General features: G+C 43.0%; 1 protein-coding gene across 1 annotated transcript in view; it reads right to left on the reverse strand.

Annotated features, from left to right (window-relative positions):
- Positions 1-11,605, reverse strand: part of LOC139638812 (chromodomain-helicase-DNA-binding protein 4-like) — a gene marked incomplete at its 3' end in the record, with an annotated part of 29,254 nt that extends 17,649 nt beyond the window's left edge. Inside the window, exons 1-8 of the mRNA XM_071512850.1 lie at positions 11,430-11,605; positions 10,767-10,939; positions 8,961-9,070; positions 7,319-7,579; positions 3,694-3,812; positions 2,954-3,219; positions 2,074-2,204; positions 1,813-1,951 (exon numbers count right to left, since the gene is read on the reverse strand). Of these exons, the coding sequence (XP_071368951.1) occupies positions 1,813-1,951; positions 2,074-2,204; positions 2,954-3,219; positions 3,694-3,812; positions 7,319-7,579; positions 8,961-9,070; positions 10,767-10,827 (1,087 nt within the window). The remainder of the gene's footprint in view (positions 1-1,812; positions 1,952-2,073; positions 2,205-2,953; positions 3,220-3,693; positions 3,813-7,318; positions 7,580-8,960; positions 9,071-10,766; positions 10,940-11,429) is intronic.
- Between the last annotated feature and the right edge of the window lie 572 nt (positions 11,606-12,177).

A 12,177-nucleotide genomic window follows, 5' to 3' on the forward strand; every position in this document is an offset into this window, starting at 1 on the left:
CTCAGTATTTACAAAAAATGCACATATCATCACCTAAAATGTTTCCCTTTATGTAAGTAAAGGACTCAAGAAAGCTAAAACTTATCAAATTGACAGAAAGTTAATTGATTATGATTTCAATAATCAATTAAATCAAAAATTAGCTGGTTACAGCTTCATAAATGTTAAGATCTGCTTGATTTCCTTCACTTCGTATCATTATAAATCGGCTGCTGGTCAGACTAAATAAGCAACTTTTAAGAGGCATTTTGGGCTCCGGGAACTTGTGATGGCCATTTTTCATTAATTTAGACATTTCATAAACTAAATGAATAATCGATTAATTGGAAAAAAAAATAAAATGATAAATTAAGCGATAATGAAAATAAGCGTTAGTTGCAGCCCTAGTCAGAGTAGCTGTCGTGTTTCCCCAGTGGTGAATCTCTCATTTTGGGAAGAAACACACAATGTATTTCATGGTATGGCGCTAACCCTAAAGTGCTAAAGCAATGATTCTCAACCTTTTTCATATCAAGGACCCCTAGTTTAGTCCACATTAAGGCCACGGACCCCTTTTTGATGAGATTTTGTCTCTCGGACCCAAATCTGAGAATATTTTTTTACTGTTAGATATGATTTTGTCCAGAATCCCATGACTATGTGTACTGTAGGTAGAGAGATAACAGTGAAACTATGATCAAAACAGTCATTCTTCTACATTCTCTAACTTCTTGTAAATGAAATGCTGAAGTTTAACAATTCATCAATTTGCTGGGGACCCCCCTGGAATTCCCTCAAGGACCCCTGGTGGTTCCCGGACCCCACGTTGAGAAGTACTAAACCAAAAAAAAAACAAAAAAACAAAAAAACACCAGTAGTGAAACCAAAACTGGTGTTAAAATGTTTCCCACAGTCCAGCAGTGATCTCCTCTGTCCTCCCTGACCTCTGTGGGTCTGACCTCGTGTGTCTTGTGATAGCGGCTCCTCAGGATGCGTCAGTGTGCGACACGGACGGCCTAGACCGGCATGTCGTCCTGCTAAATATACCCATCTCCACTGACTCAGACACGCTGACTAATCGCCCCATGTGTGCGCAGACACGTCCTCAGTGTTGTTATGCGTTACGCCGATTTTCATGCTCCATCCTGCCCGCAATAATTAACATTGCCCGCTGTGCGTTTAACCCTCGGTCTTCACCCACGACTGGAACCTGCAGTCATTTATTTAACCTGCAGTCATTTACAGCTCAACAGGTACAGCCGACACCGGCAGGAGTCCACCATGTTAACTCTATATCTCCAACGGTGTCTTATGCTACAACCAAACCACAATGGGTGTACAAATTAGCAGAATCACCTTCTTAATATTGAGCTGCATCTATATTATCCTTTTATCGTCTTCCAGTGGACTCATATGGTGATTTTGGGATCTAAAGTGATGATAACAGGCTAATTTTATTTAAAAATTCAAACAAAATGAGATATGGTAGGAATATTATTTGAAAATTTCTGTTGGTTTTTGTTGACATCACACCTAACATTACCATTTGGTTCAATGGGATGAACATTAATGTGATTATTTACCCTGATTTTGCATACGTGAGACATATTTTGATATATATATCGATATTGAAAAAAATCCAATATCACCCAGCCTAGTTGCATCTCCCTTTATGCATCGACAATCGTAATTCATGCAAAACAATTGAATCACCTGGGCTAGAAGACAGTTAAAGAGCAGTTTAACTCACACACACACACACACACACACACACACACACACACACACACACACACACACACACACACACAGTGAGAGAGCATGGAGACGTACCTTTCTTCTTCTTGGGTTTGCTCTTGGACGGCTTCTTCTTGGAGCGGCTGCTGCGGCTGTTGGATCCCTCTGAGACCGAGACGCTGTTCATGCTGCCATCGTCAAAATCGCTGTCCACGTCAGGCTCGTCCTCCTCGCTCTGAGCACATACACACACACACACACAGGAGATGGAGAATTTCCAGTGATTAGGAAGAGTGGATTCAAACGCATGCTTTCATCAACAGAAAGGAGACAGAGCAACAGAGTGAGAGATCGTACCGATGAGCGTTTCCTCTTGCTGTTGAAGCCTCCCAGTTTGATTTTGAGCGGAGCCACTTTCTTGGTCTTGGCGTTGTTCTTCTTTTCTTGCGGTTTGGCCACCGGCTTGGATTTCTTGCGGGCGTTGGGACCTGAAGACACAAAAGGGAAGAAAGGCAGAGGGGTCAGTACGGCACAAAGGAAAAGGAGAATATCAACAAAGAACAACGGACAGAGATCCAGTCCGGGGGGGGAAACCTTTGGCTCATGGCTGGTGAGTTTGTGAGCTCCAGCAGCCAACAGACAGGTGTTTCTCCAAGGGGGATATATTGTATTAAAAACAGCCATTTCACCTGGTAAAGGTTCATACTGATGGTAACATTTTGGATTCACTTGCTACTAACAAAAAGTGATATCCAAACACAGCTATAAAGCAATGAATGTATATGTAATATAATATTTGCAATATATGTCGAGTGACAGGATATGTTTTGTCAACTCCCTATGTCTTGCACTGTATTTGTACTAAATATCAGGTCATGTTGTGTTCAGGTACAGTTGTTGCACATGGTGATTTGGGGCATTACTGGGCAGCATGCACATTTAAACTTTGATGATGCTGTCATGTTTCTTGACAGTAATAAGCCTACACTGCGAAAAATGTGTGTCATGTGTGACATTTTTTTTTGTCCAACTCAAACTTTTTTTGACCTGGGAATTATCAAAATCATTTTCAGGGAAGCCTCCAGGCTCTTGTAACCGTTCTAAAATGGGGGGGTACCATTAATTTGATACCATTAACCGAGGAGGTAATTACGGTCTACCAGCTGGGAATTTCCTACTCTGAATGGAACGCAGCATAAATGTTAAATGAAGACGACTCTGTTCTTTCTCGCCGTACCTTTGCCCTCCTTGGTCTTGGCCTTGCGGAGGGGCGGTGCGGGGGGCGGCTGGGGCTCCGCCTGGGGCGGCGGCGCGGCGGCGGCCGGAGCGACCTCCGACACCATGGTGTCGACGGCGGCCGGCACGTTGGCGGTGGCCAGGGCGGCGTTGGTGGCGGCGGCGCCCCTCAGGGGGTTGTTGGTGCTGAACTCGCGCCACTTGGCCCCCAGAACCATCATCATCTTGGACACGGCGATCTTGGGGTTCTTGGCTGCGATGAGCGGCCTGGAGGAGAGACGAGATGAAAGACATAGGAAGTGAGATACAGACGAGACTGGTGCTCAAAGGCAGATGAATCTAAGAGAGAGGAATCCGACTCAAGTTTAAAAGCAGCACTAGTTTTAGCTCTGAACACGGTCACATTAGCTACTTGACATATTCGGGATGACGATGCGTTTCTGCAAGTTACATTTGAGACCTTTTTATTGCCAAATCATATAAAATTGGAGTCAAATTTCACTCCCAAAACTAGCCGGAAAAGTAGGAAAAAACAGTAAGTAAGCTTCAGCACAACTGGGGAGATTTTTAGGAGAGTAATGTAAGAGCACTCAGAAAGAGTGAAATTGAAGACACAACATTTAACCATACTTAACCTATTTAGTAGTTTCCTGGCACTTTAGCCAGTTGTTTTAGTTGGATACTGGGGATTTTTCTGGTGTGTTAGTAGTTGTGTGTGTGTGTGTGTGTGTCTCTACCTACCTGACGTATTGGCTGAAGGCCTTGTAGTTGGTCAGAGAGCGGTAGTCTTCCTCGGTGAAGACGTGGTCGATGTCCTCCATGCCCCAGTCATCCAGCAGCTGGGACGACGTCTTGGGCTCCTGCAGGAAACAAAACAACAACAACAGGCTTCATTAATATCAGAGGGACACGTGTAAACGTAAAATTAAAAAGGTCAATATCCAAACAACAAACTGGGGTTGGCTAGTAAATTGTGGGATTCACCAGCTGCAGTCCAGTCAACAACAACAAAAAACAGTTCACTACCTCCTCTGTTCTTTTATTTGACTTTTTGTGCACAAAAACATGCATTAATATAACAGAAACAACTAAAAGGAACTCAGGTAAAGTGCAAACCTCCGTCAACGCTAAACAATTGAATTCTCCAACTTGCAAAGCTGCAGCCTCTATAACAATTTATGTTTGTTTATCGTTTGTCTTCCAGGTTTGATTTTACAATTCACAAGAAAGCATGTGAATGCAACACCGTTTATCAGCCAACTTGGAAGTTTCAGATGTCTGACATTCTCACAAGCAACTGAATGCAGCATACTGGTTATGACTAAAAAAAACAAACTATAATCTTCTAATGGCAGAAATCTCAGATCACCACCAAAGTTTTATCAACTGATCCACCAAATTTCAAACAGGTGAAAACAAAACCTCCTTCCAACAGCTGTAAGATTTGTCTGGATTATTTATGACAAAAAGAACAAAGGCAGCTGCATCAAAATCTGAAAACATCAAAAGAGATTTCTCGGCCCGTTAGCTCAGCGCCGTTTTAACTCAGTGAGTGCGAGGAGCCGTCGATACAAATCAAATCAATCGATCGGGTGAACAGAGTGTGGAAGGGAACCCGGTTTGGCGGACAAGACCACACATGTACAAAGACGCTGTAATATGATTTAGAATGGGCTAAAGAGACGATATAACCAAGAGTTTCACGGGTAGCAGCTCTGTGCGTCTTCCACTTCTTGACTGGATTAGAAGACCCTGGTCGGTGTTCAGCATGGTGTAGTAATGGTGTAAATTATTCTTCACAACAAATTTCACAATATGTGAAAGGACAGCGGGTCTACACACCACCACATAAAATATGTATCGAGAGTGTACAACAGTATTTTCCCCGCCCGGTGTGTGTGTTTACAGACCTGCGTAAAAGAAATCTGTGCTGGACAAACACATTCAAGTGCAGTAAACAGCAGAGACTGAGCACGCTCAGACCGAATGACCAACATGTGGGACCTTCTATAGACCAATTCCACCATAAAGATGCTCTGCACTGTTACCTCCAGAGAAAGAAAAGGCTCTGATCTGTTCTCGCACGCTGCAGAAGAACCCATCATCTATTATTTGTCTGTAGCATAACGCCACTTTACCTCCAGGTGAAAAAAAAACCCCTTTGTTCGCTCCGATTCTACCTCTTATTGTGTGTCCAGTCCATGTCATGACATGTGAGTGGTGTTTTTACCTCTCACAATATAGAACAACTCCACCACTTATTTTTTTTTTTCTGCGGCATAATGCTACTCTGCCTACTTAGCTCTAGGTTAAATGAATTTTGAATTACTACATTTTGTCAACTCTTTGACCGGTTGAAACATTCAAGTCTTGCGGGTCTTTTTCCTTTTCAAAAAAATTATACTAGTCACATTTGTGTTGTAAAAGGGTTAAAGTGGCCAGTGGACTTGGTCTGAAATTAAGACCCAGCATGCATCAAATGCCGGTAAAAATTTGTCTTCACCGCCACACTGACCAGTAACTTTTTGAGCCTATAACATCTCAATGGTTTGGTTTTGCTCTGCACAAAGCGGCAGCCTCTAAACCAGTGTTTCTCAACCCTTTTAATATCATGGACCCCTAATTTAGTCCACAATAGAGCCACAGACCCCCATTTGATGAGATTCTGTCTCTTGGACCCAAATCGGAGAATATTTTTACTGTTAGATATGATTTTGTCCAGAATTTTTAAGGCTATCTGTATTATAGGTAGAGAGATAACAGAGAAACTATGATCAAAACAGTCATTCTTCTACATTCTCTAATTGTGTTAAATGAAATAATGGTGAAGTTTCACAATTCATCGATTTGCTGGGGGACCCCCTGGGACCCTCTCAAGGACCCCTGGTGGTCCCCGGACCCCACGTTGAGAACCACTGCTCTAAACTGCTGTTTCTCTGCTGCCTGGATGCTGAACTAAGGTTTATCAAATATCAAAATTCATGTTGAATTACAAACTTGATCTATGAGTATGAGTGTACGCAAGTTTCAAAATTAACACAGTGCTTCATTCTATACACAAAAGAGCATTGAAAATGGGTGAAAAATGTATACAAATCTAAAATCTATTCTTGGAAAGTAAATTTTTTCAGTTTGCCCGCCCTTGCCAGGTGAGCAGAGAAGTAAATTTAAAAAAAGTTAAGTGTCCTGTCCTTGTTTATTGTCACCATCCTGAAACTTGTCACCAAATCCATCTCCCACCACCCTACTGAACTGACTGCAGGCTGGAGGGAGGCCGGCTCTGCCAATGAATCAAAATGTGTTTATCTAACCAAAAAAGAAAAGGGTCAAGAGCGCAGTGCAGTTGCGGCGCTAGGCGGCGTTGCCATAGTAACAGCATATATGCCTTATACACCCCCACCCTTTGCATAAGTGTCATTAACTACAAGGCCCCCTATTGGCCGCCAGGCTCCACGTCTGCCAGACACAGCTCTTTGTTTAACCATCTCTCATATCATATCTGTGTTTGTCAAGCCGTGTGTGACTAGATTAAGGTTACACAGCCAACAGTCACTTGTCATGGGGCAGAAAATGACTAGTTAAAAAGTTAAGACTACATAATGTGTCAGCATTGTAATTGCACAAGGACGGCAGATCTTACATGTTTTAACCCAGAAACCAAAATGGACAATAGTGTTTCTGCAGCATGCTTTGTGCACATGGTTTTGTTTGGTTTGGTTACACCAGAAGCCTGATGTTAAGGCACCCAAACCATGCCCGATACTGGCCCGCTTTCAAAAGGGTTTCCTCAGACATTACAACTGCACATACTGAAGCAAACCCGCTCAGTGTTCCCATAGAAAACCAATGGATGCAAAACAAGAGCAAATGAAAAAGAATATACACATCTGCTTTCGAAAAATACACATTACCATAAGTTGATCGTTCAATATTTCTTAAAATATTGAAGATCCAGTCTGCAAAAATGCTACAAAGTCCTTGTCAACTAAGGTCTTCAGTTACCAACTATCCTTCAAAATGCACCATAATTTAATTTGATCAATCATTTTGTCAGATTACCCATCCATCTCTGATATGATAGATATAATGCAGTTTGTTAGATACATATTTTCTGTAGAATTGATCAATACTACACTGGTTGTCTATAGGAAGCCCTTAACCCGAATTGATTGTGAATGTGATATTTTGGGGGAAAACACTGAATACTTCAATTCTGGGGAATTTTGGCAAATTAAAGACACCGATTACCAGTAGAAATACCGACTTTTGGTAGTTTCAATCCAAAAATCTCTCTATCGGCCTTCAAACGCCCATATCAGTCTAGCCCTAACACGCACACAGACAGACTTCTATTCTTCCTCCTCACCGAGCTGTCGTCGTCGTCGTCATCCTCCTCTTCCTCGGGCTCTGGGTCTTTCCTCTTGGATGCGGAGGAGGAGCCTGCGGCGCTGCGGTCGGCGCCGGCGCTGCTCCTCTTCTTGTCCTTGCCGCTGCTGGCTCTCTTCTTCTTCTTGCGTCCGGGAGTGTAGTCGCTGCCCTCGCTGTCGGAGCGCTGGGCGGGGCCGCCGTCCTCCGCCTCCTCCGCCCCGCCGACGTCCATGGGCTCCGGCGAGCTGATGGCCAGCTCCTGAAATGAGGGGGGAAAAGGGGAGAGAGACGTCAGCAGAGCGAAAGCAACAAACTCAAGATATAATGGAGGGAAAGAGGGATTTCTCTGTGGAATTCAACAAAAGAAATCTTGAAATACTGAAAGATAAATCACATCTCTGAAATGACGGACAAGTTCAGATCTATTCATTCCTACAAAATGTAAAACTGGGCCGAATGGCAGTCAGCTGCCAGTAGAATTGAATTGAAATAGCTCAGCTTTCAAAATAAAACAAATGTATTTAGGAAAAAGGGACACAGTAAAGGCACAAATTGGGCAGGTCTGATAAGTCTAAAAGGATAAAACATCTCAAATGAAACAGTAGGGGGGTTCTGGGTAAGACAGGAGGGTTTTGGGTATTAAAATATAACACAGGATACATAATAGCAAGAATAGATGACTTGTTTTGGTCTTAGAAACCATTTAAACTTGCAAAGTATTATACGTTTTATGATCATAGCCACGATCCAGCAAATTTGACTTTGTGGCTGCTTTTCCTACAGGAGAAGACTGTTAAAAGTTGCAGACAGTTAGCTGCCGTTTTCATCATTTGGGAAGCTAGCTGTGTGGGTTTTAACCCTCTGCTCCTGCCTTACAGTCAGCCGAGCAGCTGGACTGGATATGTGTAAACGTCAACGTTAGAAGTGGCTTCACTTCCAGAACCTTACATAGTTCAAGAAGTAACAAAGGAAAACCGTCAAAATAAACCAGAGTGGGAAGTAAGCAGACAAATGGTTGTACGTCTGTTATACTCACCACTTTGACAATTCTCTTCTAATTATGTAGTTAGCTTGTAAAATGGTGACAGTGGCTGGTGACTGAGATGTTTTGGGCCTAGATGACATTGTCCCAGCGATAAAAGCTATTTTATTGATCGCAGTTAAGCTACAGAAAGATCTAGTGAATCTATAATCACAGGCATCTTAACCCCATATGAGCCGGATCACAGTGTGAGGTCCTAGGGCAGGTTTCTATTGGCTGTTCCAAAGTCCAGATTAAAAACAAGAGACATTACAACGACCTGTCTGAGAAGTTTAGGCTGGCTAAATCTGTATCATCTTAGCCCTCTTAATTAATTAATAACTAATTTTGATAGACTTGCTTTTATGGCATTTTATTGGCTGCTTTTAGCTTCCCTTTTATGGTTTGCTTTCATGTTTCTTGCCTTGCATTCGTTGGTTTTGCTGTTGATTTTGATCCGATTTTTTTTGTTGTTGTTTTTGTACTTCTTTCTGACATAATTTGCAACCATCTGAAAAGATGTATATAACTTTATTTTTCGTGGTCTGTATGTGTGACGTTGATAAACCTAAGCGACCACACACAGGCCTGTACACACACACACACACTAAGTCCTTACCTCTCTGCGGGACCGCCTCTTGCTGCTCTTGCTCTCTCGGCTCTTCTTGGCCTTTTTCTTCTTCTTCACCTTGGGAGTCTCATTCTCTGAGATCTCCTCTTCCTCGTCATCTGCAACCAGGCCAGGCAAGACATTTCAGGGTGAGACACACAGAAAGGGACTGTGCATGAGCCTGCATGGCCACGTGATACCATTATTGAATACAAAGAGTCATGAAGATAGCATGCATATCAGTAGACACCTACATACTGGAAACAGAGTGGGAAACAAACACCAGCCACAATGCTGGTAAATTTTGGCTGTGGTTCAGTTTGTTTACTCCATCAGCCACTTTGGCAGGAAACCAGCCGTCATTTGGAGGTCCTATTCTATGCCAAAAATGTAGTTGAAATGGCTGCTGAATTTTGTATTGCGTGTATTTTCATAGCCTGGCTGGAAACAGTTTAGAGGATAGCCAACTGGTTTAGGTTACTATCCCTTTTACAAGCTGACCTTAGTAGAGTGGTGCAAATCGGTTAAAAAAGTAATTCACAACAGATTAGTCATTATGTTTACTGCACACTCCCTCTCCTGCCCACCTTCTGACGCAGAGGTTTTCAGTCCAGTATCTGGCACAGTCCTGGTTGCCCCAAAGTTAAGTGGAACGGCGTTCCAAGCCTATTAATGTAATTGACTATGGTAAAAAGTAAATGGCAAGTTGCCATTAAGATGCACCTGGTAAGAGAGAAGCCGTAATGTGATGAGCTCTTTATAGGTCAAATTAAGGGGGCCCAGCTGTGTGTGTGTACACTGTATCCAACTACAAAGTTAACTGGAACATATTTAGCTAAGTATTATGAAAAGAAATCCAGAGCTCATATTACCATTCATAATAAATATTATCGTAGGCATTAGCAAAATTTGGTAAGTTATGATGATAGGGTTTTTTTATATATTTGAAAATTAATAATACATATTATTTTTCCTAAAATATCACAGAGATATAATTTTGCCCACAATGGTAGGTGTTTGTTTTTTGTTCATCAGCGACTGGAGGTCACAGTTTAACCACTCCTTTGTTTATCACTACATCACGGGTGTAAACTACAAAAATGAGTAAGTTTTAAAGCTTCTGATGAATAAAACCCAGTTTTAATGCGGTCATTAGCATTGGAAGCTAACTCGCAGTACTTTCTGTTCTAAATGGTTCGGCCGTGTACAGCGCGCGTGCTCGTCTGCTTTGAGCAGCATTATAAAAACTGTAAACAAAGCGACCGTTAGCCAGGCCAGTTTCTGAAAACCAGCATTTAATTAGATTTTTAAAAACGAGTCTTTTAGCATCCAAACATCTTTGTTTATAATAATTTTTTTTTTTTACTTCTTCCACACTCAAATCGGAGCCACCGACCATGAGGAGGGGAAAGCTACAGAACGTCATCCGCCAGCTTCCAAGCTAACTGGCTGCCTCCATCTTGTCATCGACACGTAAAGATACCGGTAGCTGGCTAACGTTAGGCCCCGGGAATATGCCGGCAACTCGGCGTGACTTCACGACAATGCAACTGTCAGCTATGCTGCTTTCGATTATGAAAGGGATAAACCACGGCGGATTTCATTAACGTTTGAGAGAGCAGCACGGCATGAATGAGTTTGCTAATGTCGGTAACGTTAGCGACCGGCAGTTAGCCAACCTTGACTAGCGAGCGCTTGCTATCAAGCTTCGCGACACGATTGACATGGATATCCAAGAAACCTTCATTCACGGATCATGCTAGCAAAGCAGCAATATGAACTTTAGCAATTTCAGCTAACAAATGACAGTCTTACCGTGCATTAACCGGTCTTCGGGGGCTCCAAAATCATCTCTATCATCCTCACTTCCAGACATAGCGAACAACAAAAACTTTGAATTTAGTTAGCTAACAGTTTAGCTAACTAAATAAAGTTATTTGTTTGTAGGATAATCCGTTTCGACCCAGAGTTTTGTCCCAGTCTTGAGTCTATCCAAGTCGTGGTGTGTGTGTAGGAGGGCAGCCGGCCAGGTTTCGGCAAGGGAAATAAAAGAACAAAAAAGAAAACGGAAGTGAATATTTAGCACCAAAGAACATTCAAAACATCCATCCGGTAAAATGAGCAACATAAACAGTCACCACATGTGCTTCTTCGAAAAGAGAGCTAACTTTCTCCGGCTAATGTAAAGCTATCAAGTTGGACGGCGCACAAGATTAGCACCCTCACTCATTCGATGTATGCGTTCAGCTGACATGCCATCTTGCCACTATCGTTAGTTTCCCGTCCCATTAGCATGCGTGCTAGCTGAGCTTGACCGGCGGCCAGGTTCAGATTGAAACGAGCCTCACACAAACTATCTCACTATAAAACGAAAATTCACAATGTAACAATGCCCCATCCGTTACTATGAAGCTACCACTAACATATATTCTGACTGAAATAAATTCACAAACAATATAACCAAACTATCATACTCACAACTTGATTCCACAGCTTCCAAAACAGTAACTCCGGGCTTAGTTTGCCTTCCAATCAATACTTGGAAGCTTTTTTAGGTGACGACGTTCAAACAATTTAAATATATTTCCGTATTTTTTTGTTAATCTGGCAGTGTGTGCACACGACGCCGTCTCCTCTTTTCTCTCGCACTACACCCCGCGCGCGCGCACACACACACAAAGAGATCAGGGGGCAGGCATCCATAATATCCCCCCACACTCTAGTCACCCCTCCCCCACTCTGCATAGTTACCTTGCAACGTACAGACCATAATAGTCAACTCACCCCCTCCCTCTCCTACAGTCTCTTCCCCATTCCTCCATGCACCCCCCCCCTTAGCAACCAGGGTTTCCATGGAGACGCTCACCCCCCCCCCACACACACCCCACCCCCCCCCCCCCACCCCCGTGCGGCATCCCATAATAGTAATGAGCGCAGTCACTGACATCCCACAATAAGCATAACTCCAAAAAGAGAGAGATAGGAGAAAGGAGAAGGAAAAAAAAGGAAAAGCCGTCACATGGCAACTGTGTGCCACATGACTGCTTAACTTCAGTGTACATGTTTGCATGTATGCAGACACTGAACTGTACACCACACTCCCTGCTAAAGACTGTGCACATGATGCGGATACACACACAGCACACACAGCCACCTTCGAGACATTTACACCCCGGGGTCACCAAAGGGTGACAACTTTGGTGACCCAGGTGGAAACCCCGCGAGG

This window comes from Centroberyx affinis, unplaced genomic scaffold (assembly GCF_046629955.1).
Source record: "Centroberyx affinis isolate AG114_WGS23_722 - 3 ecotype Tasmania unplaced genomic scaffold, CSIRO-AGI_Caff_v1 ptg006582l_1, whole genome shotgun sequence".
Classification (NCBI taxonomy): domain Eukaryota; kingdom Metazoa; phylum Chordata; class Actinopteri; order Beryciformes; family Berycidae; genus Centroberyx; species Centroberyx affinis.